This window comes from Aegilops tauschii, chromosome 3 (genome assembly GCF_002575655.3).
Source record: "Aegilops tauschii subsp. strangulata cultivar AL8/78 chromosome 3, Aet v6.0, whole genome shotgun sequence".
Taxonomy (NCBI): Eukaryota; Viridiplantae; Streptophyta; class Magnoliopsida; order Poales; family Poaceae; genus Aegilops; species Aegilops tauschii.
The window spans coordinates 29,125,532-29,141,415 of record NC_053037.3 but is presented as its reverse complement, the minus strand read 5'-3'; the positions used below and the strand labels follow the sequence as shown (position 1 = coordinate 29,141,415).

At 37.5% G+C, this 15,884-nt stretch overlaps 1 protein-coding gene across 1 annotated transcript; it reads left to right on the top strand.

Annotated features, from left to right (window-relative positions):
• The first annotated feature begins 4,598 nt into the window (after positions 1–4,598).
• Positions 4,599–5,299, top strand: LOC109769240 (uncharacterized). Its single transcript, XM_020327992.4, has one exon. It carries the CDS (start codon positions 4,662–4,664, stop codon positions 5,235–5,237), a length of 576 nt encoding a protein of 191 aa, XP_020183581.1. The 5' UTR covers positions 4,599–4,661; the 3' UTR covers positions 5,238–5,299.
• Positions 5,300–15,884: the final 10,585 nt, after the last annotated feature.

The window sequence follows — 15,884 nt, the reverse complement described above, 5'->3', positions numbered from 1 at the left end:
CCAGCAAGGGGGGAGGAGAAGTTGAGTGAGGGCTGAATTGGAGGATATTTTGAACATTTCTTTTGAAGCTATATTTTTTAATTTAATTTTTCATCTTAATAAAATCCAAAGATCTAGATTTTTTTTCCATTATTGAAGAATTCGCATCCCTATTTTTATAGGGATTTTTTCTAAATTTATCATGTGCATTTTTATTATATGTAGCATGGCATTTTCTAGGTCGTTTTGTAATGCCCCATGGCAAGCTTTTGGGGAATTTAATCACTTATTCATGGCATTTTTTTTGGAATTGTTTCTTGTACATCTCACATGGTAGTTATATATATATTACTACAGAGTATATAATATTTAATAATTACTAACATGGCACTTTGATTATTAAGAGAATGAAAATTTAATTATTAAGAGCATGGCTTTATTATTATTATTAGCATGGTATTTTTTATTATCAAGAAGATGACAGTTTTATGATTAATAGGGTGGCAGTTTTATCATTAATAACATGGCATTTTTATTATTAGGGGATGGCCGTTTTATTATTAATAGGATGACAATTTTGTTATTGCGAGCATGACAGTTCCATTATTGTTGGCACGCAATTATATTATCAAGTGGGTGGTAGTTTTACTCTGAAGAGGATGGCATTATTCGGATCCACTGACATTTTTGGGCTCGGTGAACTTTTTTGAAATTCATATTTTTTGAATTTTGAATAGTTTTCGAAATTCGGAATTATTCACCTTTTTCGAGTAACTCGGTATTATTTACTAAAGAGAAAAAAACGATACAAGAGAAAAAAAATAGGCGCGCGGGGGCTTCCCGCTGCCGATCATGGGCCGGCCCAAAATGCGCTCGCGGGTACAGCGGGGGGTGCGCGCGCGTCCGCACCCTGGCGCGTGCTGCGCCGTATAGGCGCTCCCCCTAGTCAGCGCCACCTCGCCCGACCACTTCGCCCGCTAGTTTTTTGTTTCCTTTCCTTTCTCTAAAAGAAGCTCGTTTCTTTTCTTTTTTTTTCTTCAGTTCGTCTCTTGGGAAAACATTGACGGTTTAATTTTGAAAAAAATCATAAAATTTCCAATGTTTATTGATTTGAAAAAATAATTCAACAATTTTGAAAAAAGTTCATTGATTTTGAAAATAAGCTAATCAAATTTGAAAAAAGTTTATTAATCTGGAACTGAGTTCAAAACTTTGAAAACAAAGTTCATCAATTTTGGAAATAAGTTCATTGAATTTAAAAAATTATCAAATTTGAAAAAATTCATCTATATTGAAAAAAAAGTTCATCTATTTTAAAAAAAGTTCATAGATTTTCGAAAAAAAATCATGATTTTGAAAAAATCATTCAATGAAAAAATTTCATCGATTTTGAAAAAGATGCTCACGAATATGTAAAAAGTTTCACGAATTTAAATAGAAGTTCATGGATTTTGGGAAAAAAATCCATACAATTTAAAGAAAAGTTCATAGATTTTAAAAGAATCCGAGCATGTAAGATAAGATAAAAAGGAAAAGGCGAGAGAAAAGATGATACAAAAACTGAATAAAAAAGTTCAGAAAAAACCCACGAACTAACAAAGAAATAAAAGGAAAGAGAAAGCAAGTGTAACACAACTACTGGGATAGCTGAATGGTTAGGATGTTTCCCTTCGGACGAACAGGTAGCAAGTTCGATCCCTGTTGCCATCTGGGTCAAGAGTCACATAAGCAAGAGCTTACAGAATTAACATACCTAAATGATAACGCCCACATATGTGGCACTTATCGACATAGCCCAAATGCAGTTATGCCGTTCAATTCATTTGCACGAATATTGCAGCAGTCGTCATCTGGGCCGAGAGCCACGTAAGCACCCAGCGTCTTGTGGGCATTATCATTTAGTGCCACACATGTGGGTGCTCCTCGCCCGAACGGACAAACGACGCTCGCACGAACGTGTGGGCGAAACTGCTCTTCGCCAACACGACGCTCGCACGGTGATAGATGACAACTACAGTTGTGCATATGTGGCAACTAGTTAATCACACACGGCAACTATGATTGACCATACATGACAACTATGGTTTGACCACACATGCAACTCCAATTAGTTACACATGACAACTAAAATTAATCAAACATGGCAACTAAAGTAATTAGACATGTCAACTATAGTTAATTACACATGGCTACTAAAGTTAATTACACACGCGTTCCCACTCATGGTGTGGGGGTAAGCAATTGCCACACAGGGTCATGTGAGCCGTCGTACCTGCGCCCCAACGTGTGAGCAGTTTTAATGTTCGCCCACACAGGATCGTGTGGGCTGTCTACTGGATACGACCGGACGAGTCGTGTGATCGGGTATACGTTGTGCCACATGTGTGGTGAATATCGGCGTCCTTAACATATGGGTCTGTAAGAGTGCCCTGAGCACCGTCGCGAACCAAATCAGTCGCTGGATATTGTGATCTTTTTTTAATATTTCTTTTCTTTCTTTCCGGTTGTCAGTTTGGTTTCCAGAACTCCTTTTTTTTAATAATCCCACTGCTAACATAGTTTTTTATCTCTTTTTTATTTATAATAACCCACCCTTGACACAATTTTTTTTATCCTTTTTTATTGCAGCCTCACTTTTTAAAAATGTTTTTTTCTTTCTTCCCGGTTTTCAATTTAGTTTTCAGAACTCTTTTCTTAAATAATCCCACTTTGGCACAGTTTTTTAATGTTTCTTATAACAACCACACTCTTGACACGGTTTTATTAATCTTTTTTTAACAACTCCACTCTTTTTTTAATATGTCTTTTCTTTCTTCAAGATTTCTAGTTTATTTTTGGAACATTTTGTTTACATAATCCCATTCTGGACACATTTTTACCCTTTTTTTATTCACAACCCATTCTTCTTCAAATTACTTTGTCTTTGTTTCTGATTTTTAGTTTAGCTTTTGGAACACTTTTTTAAAAACAACAAGTCCCACTCTTGACAAAAGATTTTATTATGTTTCCAAATAACACCTTGAAACAACAAGTCCCACTCTTGACAAAAGATTTTATCCTGATTTTCAGTTTAGCTTTCGAACACTTTTTTTTTAAACAACAAGTCCCACTCTTGACAAAAGATTTTATCCTGATTTTCAGTTTAGGTTTTGGAACACTTTTTTTAAAACAACAAGTCCCACTTTTGGAACATGCTAAAAATTTGGCTCAACAATTTTTGAAGGAAAATTACACCTGAAATATATCCTAGGGAAGTTCGATGATCGTTGAATTGAATTTTGGTTTGATTTACACCCTTTAATGTAGAATGGCGAATAAATCACCGCCCTTATGTGATTTTTGAGTTGATGTGGCATAGATTTAGGTCCTCCTCCAACCCTCCTTGAAGATGTGTGAGAATTACCGAGAATGTTTTACCCAGAAAAGGAAGGACCATTTCATGTCAGTATGTAATGTATCATTTTTTTCTTCTGAGAACTACACTTAAATGCAAAAGAAAGGGCACAAATCAGAAGTAACAAGCTGACATATGCCAATTAGAGAATATTTTAGCAAATTTCAACACCATTCATATATTACATAGGTTTATACTAGAAACAGACATAGAAATTACATTAAGAGGAGAATATGTGGACCATGAATGTATGACTTGAGACAAACAAAAAAAGACAAGTGCAATATGGTCAGTGACGAGGCGAAAGATGGAACTTATAACAAGGTATGGGTTCAACCCATCGATGCTTCGATTTTCTAAGTGAAAAATCCTAAAGAATATTGGTTGCAACTATAAATATTGACAAATGAGAAAAGTGAACCAGTAAAAGCTAGAGATTAGTAGTACAGTAAATGGTTTATCATGTCAGTAAAATAGAACCTGAATCATTCAGTCTTTCATGTCAAGGCAAGTGCATCATATATTCATATGTTTATCTTTACATAAATAAAAATGTAGCAACGGCTGGTATGAAAGCGAATAGGTAGAGAGAACACACCAAGAAGAAAAGTCTAGCCGCGCAAATGCCCGGGTCATCCCGCTAGTTTTAATAATAATATAAGTAGATAGATAGATGTCTGCCATATTGAAATTTGATGAAGTACTTTAGATTGCAACAAATTTTGTTTAAGTGCTGGAAGATTTTATAGTTTATACCATCTCATTGTGATCAAAGATTTTAATTTGTAATGGGTCGTAGCATAGGCAAAATGGACACGTACAGTAGCATAGGCATTCACGTCGTACATGAGCATACGGGAGAAAAACGTGATTGAAACATACGTAGAGATGAAACCAGTGTTAGATTGAAATCTGACGGGGTGAAAGAAAAGTGACTAATACATACAACAAAATCAGGCACATGAGGCACAAGGGCTCCCAATAATAAGTGATATAAATGGTAGTGTATGTAAAGTTGTAAACACTCATTTATGCTGAATATACGGCATATAATCCTAAGATCTTCGGCGATTCGCTTCCTATGAAGCGTGATTGCATATATCAATGTTTGAGATATACACTTCCTAGGTATGGATTTATGGAGCCTATCTCAAATGATTCGATCGAAGCTGCTGAGTTTATTTTCTTTTATTTATGATATGATACACCGCCCCGTTAAGGTGGACTATTAAGAAGAGACAAAGGAGGGCAGCGGGAGGGAGAGACCGAGAGACAATACGCCAACACCATGGCCATGGGCACATCCTCTTCGATTCTCGGCGGCGCTCTCCTCCTCGTCCTCGTCCTCTCCTCGGCCATTGATGTTCACGGCGGATCAAGCTCCCGCGCCGCGCCACGTTCCGCGGTGGACGACCTCTGCAACAGCCTCGGCGACCACTACGTCACGCCCGACATGTGCGTGTCCGCGCTCTGCATTGACCACTCCTGCCGCTCTGCACGCGGCTTGCCGGAGCTCGCGGTGCTCGCCACCAGGCTGACGGTGACCAACGCCACGGTAGCCAAGGCCAGCATCGAGTCTGCGCTCGCCCACGCCAAGGACGCCAAGGGCAAGAAGGTCATGCGGTCGTGCCTGCAGCTCTACGTCGGCGCCGTCCCGCGGCTGCAGTGGGCGGCGCGGTCGGTCGCTGCGGGGCGCTATAGCGGCGTTTCGGAGGTGCTAGAGGCGGCCTGTTGGCACGTCTCGGCAGAGTGCATCAATTTGGCCGGCGAGGTGGCGCTTCCCAAGGAGAACAGCGAGTTCTTCTTCATGGCCTACATCGTGCAGGCCGTCGTCGACTGGGTGAAGCTTAGTATCGGTCACTGAATTCATTCATGAACCCGCTCCCCCTCCGTAGTAATTAATATTATATGGGCTGACTGAGTTTACGGTTTGGGTCAGTCACTTTTTTTCAATCCACATCGGCTACCGGGCTGTGGCAGCTGCTATTATTCGGCCTCCGTTCCACCGCGCGCGTGCGTGCTTGTTGCATGCAGGAAATGCATGCTCGTAGTAGATTAAAGCACAGCCAACATTCCACAATCCACACCACGTATTTTTACCTCATAGAAGAAATGAACAAAGACAAAAACAAAGAAAATATTGCTTTCCTAGGAAAAATGAATTATGGGGATAGTTTAACCCTAAGAAAATAAAAAAAAAATGAAAGTTAATATTACACAGCTATGTCTGACATATGAACAAATCATAAATACTTGTTGCCAAACTATTTTCCAATAAACATAAAGAAGAATATATGGAAAACTTGCAACCTATTTCCCTCCGTTCCAAAATATAAGGTGTATTCGTTTCCGTGCAAGTCAACCATTTGAATGTTTGACCAAGATTATAGAATAAAATAACAACATCTGCAATATCTAATAGATAAAATATGAAACAACTTTTCATATAAATTACGTATAGTGGATATTAATATATTTTTCTAAAAACTTCGTCAACCATGCACTCGTTTGACTTTTGAGAAAACAAATACACCTTATATAAAGGAATGGATGGAGTACTATGCAATAAACAGGTGTAAACTAGCAGAACTTCAGTGTAAGTTATGATTTGAATAGATCAACTGTAGGAATAAATTCCATTTTAAGTTCCTTGCACAAAATTAAATATCGACACATGATTGCAACAACAAATTGCCATGCACAAATATAGGAGAAAATCCAACAATAAAATTTGACTAAGCAACAACATGAAAAAGGAGCAAGAAACATTATGATTAGAGAGAAAAGGAAGTTTTTTTTTCATGTTCGACACTCTTTTCTTATCGGTAAACAAATAAATATACTAACTAAAACCATAAACTAAAAACAAAAAATGTTATTCTTAGGTAGAATGAATTAAGCGCGTTGGTACTACCCTAAAGAAAAAGAAAATGAAGAAATAAAACTTAAAACAAATGATGACTAAATCTTGCACACATAGAACGTCCACTGTTCAACATTATGCAAGAAGAAATATACAGTTTATGGGGATAGTTTACCCTAACATTAATAACAAGAAACTAACAAAGAAAATTAATACTATTATACAACTATGCCTAAAATGAATGAATCTTAAAATATTATTGGCATGATTTTTTTCTTATATGTTGGAATTAGATTATATCTCGTTTTATTGTGCATGCCTAACCTAGTAGAACTTGAATACAACTAATGATTTAAATACAGAAATTAAGAAAATGAAATAAATTTTAAGCTCATTACAAACATAAGTAATAACATACGACCGCAACATCAAACCACCACCACATGCGCAAATATCAGAGAAAATCTAACACGCAAAAAATTGACAAATCAACAAAAATGGAGGAAAAGCATTAGCATATACGGGAAAATAAGCAGTTTTATATTTGGTGCTAGTCATTTTGTTCTCCTTGCTTGCAAAGAAAGCAACATATTAGAACCAAAAAATACATCTTTCTAAGGTAGAATAAATTAAGGATTTAGGTGTTTCTCTAAAGGGGGAAATTTTTGAAGAAAATAACCTTAAGAAAAATGATTAGAAGAACTTCCACATAGATTTCATAGAATTTGCCCTACACCACAATATGCAAGAACAAATATATAGTGGTGCAATATTCAAACAACAATATGATATGTACCCATATTGCATAGAACTATATGTATCCATCCATGTATACCGAATGTTCAGATAGCATAATAACAACACTAAAGATTAACATGCATGAATGGGCGTGCACACACACCCACCTATGCATGTGGTGCGCGCGCAGGCACACAAGAACATGCACAGAAGAACAATAAATTGATTGAACTAATTAGACATAATACCCTCCCCCCCCCCCCCCCCCCCCCCCCCCCCGCAACACACACACATGTAATAGTAGAAATCAATTGAAACAAAAAGAACAAACAAAAACTTCACATGCAAACTGTCTCGACGCATTCAAAATAAAATGCATTTCGACAGCGTGTTCCACTTTCACAAGCAAACATACACGGATGCATGTACACAAGCACATGGTGGCACCCACCCGCAGACGCACACGGACATGCACAAACACACAAAAAAAAACATAAGTAAGACAGGGAGGCGCACACACACAGAAAGAAAGAAAGAAAATACGAAAGTGGAGTATTTGCACCCCGAGCTCAAATGCTCATGGTGAACGGTAAAATCAGGGAAAATAGTAAGGGAATTCCAAAAAAATTCGTGCTAACCTTTGACAAATGTTCTATGTGCTTGCAAAAAATTATCATGAATGAACATTCCTGGAAGTCGTGGAAAAAAACAAAGTCGATACTCCAAAAATGTTAGTTTTGAAAGCATTTTGGAGTACTGATCTTGTTATTTTTGCCGTAACTTTCATGAATGTCAGTTCGTGATGAAAATTTTCAAACATATAAAACTTTTGTCAAAAGTTACTACAAAAAATCAGAATTTTTTGAATTTGATTACATTTTCTTTTAATTTTACTGTTCACCCACAGGAAGAAAAAAAGTAGACACATGCACGAGTGTGGCGTTGCAACCGCCGAACTTCATGGAGCTCGTTTTGCCAAAAAAATCAAAATATATTTAGAAGTTTAAAAAAATGTCATTTTTTTCTACAAATACATATGCATATTCTTCAAGTATGTATAAATTTTCATCAACTAATTTGATTATTTGCATCGTACAAAAAAGACAAATATCTGACACAAATTAAACAAAGAAAATGCTTATTTTAATCTGTATATTTGTCTTTTTTGCGTACATCACATATGAACATATATGTTCATGAAATTTTATACATGTATACTACAAGTATATGTCTACATGAAACTTTTTTCAGATTGTTTTGAGATGTGGAAAAGGTATTGTTGCTGGAAAAATATATAGAGCTCAATGGAGCTCGATCGGCCTCTGCATGCACTTTTCGACACATGCACTCGCTTCATGCTGCTTCGGGGACTTGTCTACATGTCATCCCTGCATGCCTAGTTTGCCTACTCCAGCTATAGGTGCAGTTATTACGTAAGTCTGCTTGGGAAAAAGAATGGACTGAGACTTAAAATAAAAACGGGTACCTGAAGCATAGCAAAACCGAATAATGTTAGCATAGGCACTATGAGCCCGTTTCTTTTTTAAATTTCAAAGAAACGGACTTCTAAAACTTAAAAAAATGTATTTTTTTTGTACGCGCACATATAGTGTAATGTATCGTACGAATTTGCATAAAAAATCATGTTTGTACGCGATAGATACAAAAAAGACAAATAATAATGAAGATAAAATGTGAAGACATCTGGATCACAAGCTACAGGGAACCCCATTTGGTCAATGCTCATCCATCTCTTTGTATCACGTGCCATGTGGCAGTCCAATGAAAAAACTAGTGCCAATAAAAAAGTCTATGGAATAGTACATAGATATTAACCTTTACAAAGACAGAAAATAATGAAATAAAATAAATAATGGAAAATTTTCCATACAATTTACACAGAGGTTACACTTTTTGTAATATGCAAGGTAAACATATAATAGTGACTTTTTTGCAAAAGGAAGTTTCCTAAGAAGGAATGAATGAATGTCTTTTATATTATCAATAAAGAAAAATAAAAAGAAGTAAAACAAAAAATGGCAAATTTGCACACAATTTACACGTAAATTGCACTTCGTTATAATATGCAAGAATCAACATGTAATAGTGAAATTTTTGCAAAAGTAGAAGTTCCCAAAAAATGAATGAATTATTTGCATTGGTATTTGATCCACAATGTCTCTACTTCTCAAACTTAGAACAATGAAGTTTACTCAGAAAGAATGAATTAGTGGCATTAGTATCACCCTTTAAGAAGAAAATAAAAAAATGAAAAAAAACTAACACACAATTTAATCAGAAATTGTGTTTTATTACAATATGAAAGAGTAAGCATATAATAGTGGAGTTTTTGCAAATAAGAAGTTTTCCAAGAAGGAATGGATTAATATCATTGGTATTACAATGTAAGAAAAAATAAATTAAACAAAAATAAAAAATTAAATATAAACAAAAAATCAAAATATGAAGTTTTCGAAGGAAAAAAATAATCTAGAACAAACAATGTCGAAATTTGCACACAATTTACATTAAAATTGACTTTTTATAATATTGCGAGAACAAGCATATAATATTGGATCACAGTGCAGAGACGCAGAAGCCGTAGTCCACGACCTTGCGGATCGCGTTGCATGAATCCACCACCGTGTCCATCGGTGCGCCGGCCGCAAGGATGGCCAGCACCGCAAACTCTTTATGCGTGATTCCGGCATGTGCCGGCAACCATCTCACCACTGAACAGCTGCTTTAAGATGCGGTCCACGAAGAGCAATTATTCATCCCATTTTGCTATACAAAATGAATACTAGATCAAATACAGCTATTAGCCCACACCTTTTGTCCTTACCTCGCATGCATAGATGTGACAGTTCACTCTTTCTCTCTCTTTCTTCACACACGTATGCATCTGTCTTTTCTCTCTCCCTTGCAAACAAATCCATGGACTTTTTTTTCATCTTGACCAATTTAAAACATATATATCTTTTAAAACATAAGGTTATTTGTGAAATAATTTATGTATTTGAACTCCTGGCATCAAGACCTTTAGAAGTAAACCAATTTTTGATATATTTGAAACACGTTTAAATTTAACATTTCACATTTCGTATGCGGAACAAACCTATGTCACTTGAAAAATGTGTTTTCTGTTAAACAAGACAGCTGAACTGAAATATTGTTTCGACAAGAAAAATTGAAACTGAAATGTCAACTTGTGAAACTGATTATTTGAAAATGTGTAATAGTTTAATTTGAAAAGAGTGAAATACGTTATTTCAAAAATGAGCAACTGAAATAAATGTGCTTTCTATGAAACAAGCTAGTGAAAAGAAAAATGTAGCTTCTGAATTGTGAAATAGCAACCACAGAAACTGAAATTATAATGTATCATTGTGAAACTGATTATTCAAAAATGTCAAACAATTCATTTCAAAATAGTGAAATAGTTTATCTAAGAAATGTGCAGTTGAAATATATGTTTTGTTGTGAAACAAGCCAGTGTAAAGTGAAATATAGGTTCTGAACTGTGAAGTAGTAACCACAAAAAGTGAAATTGTAGTATATCATTGTGAAACAGGTTATTTGAAAATAACAATTTTGGATATATTTCAAACACGTTTAAATGTCAACTTTTCACATTTCGTATGTGAAATAAATCTATTTCACTTGAAAAATCTATTCTTTGTGAAACAAGACAGCGGAAGTGAAATATTGGTTTTGAAAGTGAAAAAATTTATGAAACTGAAATGTCAACTTGTGAAACTGATTATTTGGAAATGTGTAATAGTTTAATTTCAAAAGAGTGAAATATGTTATTTAAAAAATGAGCAACTGAAATGGGTGTGCCTTTTATGAAACAAGCCAGTGAAAAGAAAAGTATAGCTTATGAATTGTGATATAGCAACCACAAAAAGTGAATTATAATGTATCATTTGTGAAACTGATTATTCTAAAATGTGAAACAATTTATTTCAAAATAGTGAAATAGTTTAGGTGAGAAATGTGCAGTTGAAATATATGTTTTTTGTAAACAAGCTAGTGTAAAGTGAAATGTAGGTTCTGAATTGTGAACTAGTAACCGCAAAAAGTGAAATTATAATATATAATAATTGTGAAACAGATTATTTGAAAATCTGAAACAATTTATTACGAAAAAGTGAAATACGTTATTTGAGAAATGTGTAATTGAAATAGGTGTTATTTTTTCAAAAGAAGCCAGTGAAAAGTGAAATGTTGGCTCTGAATTGTGAACTAGTAAGCACAGAAAGTGAAATACATTGTTCACATTTTCAAATAATCAGTTTTACAGTCGTATATTAAAATTTCATTTTATGTAGTTATTATTTCACGGTTCTGAAATATGCTATTGGCTTGTTCCACATTTTCTGAACTGAAATGTGTTAGTCCACATACCAAATGTGAAATGTTGAAATTTAAATGTGTTTGAAATGTATCCAAGATCTGTCTAGTTTTAAAGGTCTTGGCGTCAAGAATTTAAATATATATATATATATATATTATTTCAAATACTACCTTTTGGTTCAAAAGATATGAGTGTTTTTAATTTGCTAAGTTGAAATAAAGTCTGTGGATTTGTTTGCAAGGGAGAGAGAAGAGACTGATGCATGCGCCTCCTTCTCTGACAAAAAGTAGTACTTCGGGGCTGCTAGATTGACAAAAGTAGTACTTTGGTGATGAACCAGCTATTGAAATACTAATATTTCATAAACAGAAAAAACCTTTTATACAACACAAGAGTCAATATACGGTACCAGATGTCACCAGTTGATAGGCTAGCGGGTTGCCGGTACCTACCGGGCCGCCCAATTTTCCGTGTCGCGGCCAGCACTAGTGCGACGACGAGGAGGATGGTTGGGCTGCTGCTCGTCATGGTTTCTTGGTGGTGGTTGCTCGCCTAACGCTCGTATCTGTTGCTTCCTGGTTTAGTCAGGTGATCTAAATGGTAAATGGTAGTGCATCTAAACACTCATTTAATGCTTAATATACGGCGTATTATCCTGAGATATTCCGCGATTCGCTTACTATGAAGTGTGATTGCATATATAAATGTTTGAGATATAAGATTTCTAGGTATGGATTTATGGAGCATATCTCAAATGATTTGATCGAACCTGATGGATTTATTTTCTTTCATTTATGATATGATACACCCGCCGTTAAGGTTGAACTAATAAGAAGAGACAAAGGGGGCAGAGAGAGGGACAGACTTTTTTTTAGAAAAGGAGGAGGACCCCCGGCCTCTGCATCTGGGCGATGCATGCGTCCACTTTATTAATTATTCTCCCAAGACCTTACAAAATCATACAATAGTAAAACTAAAGCCACCATCTAAGCAACAACTGTCGCTACTCCCATCCAATTGATGAATGGGCGCTGATAGCCTGGGCCTAATATCAAACAGACATCGCAGCCAAACCTAAACATCTAAGACCTGAGATCCCAACCAGGACGCCTGCCGGGTATGGGGCACCTACCAGTCCGGCACACTCCTCAACCAGGATGTCTGCCGGGTATGAGCCGCAGCAGCCACCTGCCACCAATCCATCTTCAGAGCTATACTGTTGCATCTATCGTGCCAGGTCTCTCTGCCATCGACGCCATCACGACGCCAGCCATCGTCGTCCTCCTGCGCGAGTCCATCCTCGCACATCAAACTCCGAATCTGTGCACTAGGCAGTGATACTCCGGTTAGTATACATTTGCCCTTACAATCTCTTCATTCAACACTATCATATCATATTTACCATTACAATCTCGTCTCAAACATGTAGGGGACCGGCGGCTCGACTCCAGTCACTCCAATCAGGCAAGGAGGTGGCGGTGGTGGTCTTGGCGGTGGCGGTCTTGGCGGTGGCGGTTTTGGCGGTGGTGGTCTTGGCGGTGGTGGTCTTGGCTGATGTCGATGATGATACCCATGCCTGTGGCCGTCGTGGCATACTTTTCATGTTCTGTAGTCCTTATTTACCCGTGCCTGTGGCCTCTCCTCATGTTCCGGAGTACTTATGTTCGCATACTTATGTTCATTAAGTGTTTCGCCGATGATAATGATGTTGATCTTTACATGATGATGATCTCGATGATCTTTAAATGATGATGATGATCTTTAGATGATGATGATCTTGTTGTGATCTGTTATATATCTATACATGTCATATATGAGTCAATTTGCTGTGAATTTGAATGAAAATGGACAAAACAGGGCATATAAAAAAATCAAAACAGAACTATGCCGACAGCAAAGCCATCGGCATAGCTATGCCCAGGTGAACCGGCAGCCGCCACGTGGCAGGGCTATGCCGACGGCTAATCAAAACCTATGCCGACGGCTTTGCCGTCGGCATAGTCCTTCGCCCAGGAACTCCCAGGGGTTGCCGCATGGCAAGCTAAGCTGACGGCCCCGTCGGCATACCTTTTCGCTTCGGAGCGCTCTGGGCCTGCCACGTGGCAGAGGTAAGCCGATGGCCAGGCCGTTGGCTTAGACTTGGCACTATGCCGACGACCAGGCCGTCTGCTTATCGCTGCCACGTGGCGGCCCTTGGTTCGACTGGTGCAGTGACGGCGCCGTCAACGGCCGTCCCATGGAAAACTGCGCCGACGGTCATTCTACACCGACGGCCGTACGGACACCGTCGGCATAGGCCCCTACACCGACGGCATATCCACTACTAGAAATCCCCATATTTCCGACGGTGAAATCTAATAGCCGACGGTCCGTCGGTCATTACAGTAATAACCAACGGAGGAGGCAATGGCCGACGGTTATTGGCAACTCACGGGTATGACCACTAATAACCGACGGTGTCCTAAATTATCTGACAGGGAAAACCCAACTCTCGGTTATCCAACCTAATGCCCGACGGTTCATTGTAATATCTGACGGTTTTGGCTATACCCACGGAGATTACATGTAATACCCGACGGTGAAATTTAATAGCCGAAGGTTAAAACAAAACTCTCAGCTATAAGTAGAAATGACTGACGGTGCATACGTCACTCTCGCCTATTAGATTAAATACCCGACGGGGTATTCAATAACCGACGGTTGAATTTAACCCTCGGTGATATGTTTCAATGGACGACTGCAATAAATATATGTGGAACAACCAATAGTTTTATTCCAGAAAATTTTCATAAAAGTAAACTTCCAACAATTTAGTTCTAGCATTGATGTTGTAAGTGCATGATATGTTATTTTTCTTTAATAGGGTGGGGAAAAAATTGGTCCAAAAAATACAAATATGATGGTTTAAAAAAAAGACTTGTTTGAAAGAATGTGCACTTACACAAAGTATCAAGAGGAAAGAGGCCCAATCCCTTATCTGATCTAACGGAGTTGACGAACAGATAAAGGAGATGCTCATCATAGTCTTGTATATATAGGTCTAGGTTGGGTCATTACCATGTGGCACATGGCGTTTTGGCTAAGTGGAGTGTGTTGTCGCCGTGTCCGAGCAGTGGCTGGTGGCTCATGACGTGGGAAAAAAATGGAATTCTATATCGGGATAGAGTTCATCCATGGCTGCTTTGGAGTGGCTAGGCGTTTGTTGCGGTGATCGGTTGTTGTCCTGTTCCACGACACCACCACATCTGCTGGCCCAAGGACGCCCATTCATCTCCCCCCCCCCCCCCCCCCCCCCCCCGACTGAGGTAAAATGGAGGCAACGCTGATTCTCCACGGAGTTTGTGTCATGGAGCCACAGAGGTCTTGTCATCCCAAGTGGTGTCATCCTCAACGACAATGAGGATATGCATGTATATATTGGATCGTTCCATCAATGTTCTAGGGCCCTTTTTGTAAAATCTAGGGTCTAGTTTGCTATTTCTTATTAGTAGTTATGTGTCCTTCTGTAACTTCCTGTGTATGTTCATGTTTTTATTTATTTAATGCACCTTTGTGATCTAGAAGGACCACATCTTCCATGTTTTTATTAAATGCAATTTAGCTCATGAATTATAGAAAACATGAGTTCTGCATTTCAAAATTAAAAAAGAGTCCTGCTATGCATACGATTCTGTATGTATGATCCTTGTCGTGCATTATCCTTGTCCAGCACAACAGATCAGTCCATTTGGGGGGGGGGGGGGGGGGGGGCAAAATACAACACATCATTGAGTTATCCACCATACATGGATCGCACGAAGAAACGTCATATGTGCAACTGTTCGGATTAAAATGTTGACCTATGTGAGAAATCTAAGAATCAAAATATGATTTTTGTAAAGAACAAATGGCCCAAAAGAATAAAAGTTAATTACATGGTTTTCGTAGGGTGGAACCAAAATACAACACACCAATGAATCATCCATCGTGCATGGATAGCACCAAGAGACGTCTTATGTGCATCAGTTCGGAGCTTCTAACACTGTTTGAAAAATCTATGAATACATGTTGCTTGTAAGTGTGAGAGTGTCAAGATGAGATATTATCTTTATAAGCAAATACGAAGTTACTACATCAAAACTATTTCTCACTGAACTTTTTCAAACATTTGGGGTCCCATATTATTTAAAATAACAAAGAGATATATTTGGTGGTGTTATCTTTTTTTATGTGAAAATTGTTAGTGTTATGTTCATAGCATGCTTGGAAATATATGAGACATCATTGAAGATGTGCCCCTTCAATGAAACCTATAGTTACGGTTTTATCAAATCTTTTGAATATTGGAAAGATTATTTGGGAAGTGTGTACCATAAATATTGATCTGGAAACTTCCAACTAATTTCTACATATGTGGGACCACATTATACAGGTTCTATTAGATTGTTGCAAATTTCTAAACTCTTTTTCTATCATTTAGAATTTAAATAATTATTTGCGAAATTAACGTTACCTAAATGTACATTATGGATACAATTGACATCACGCGAGTTTAAAATGTTGCAAAGTAT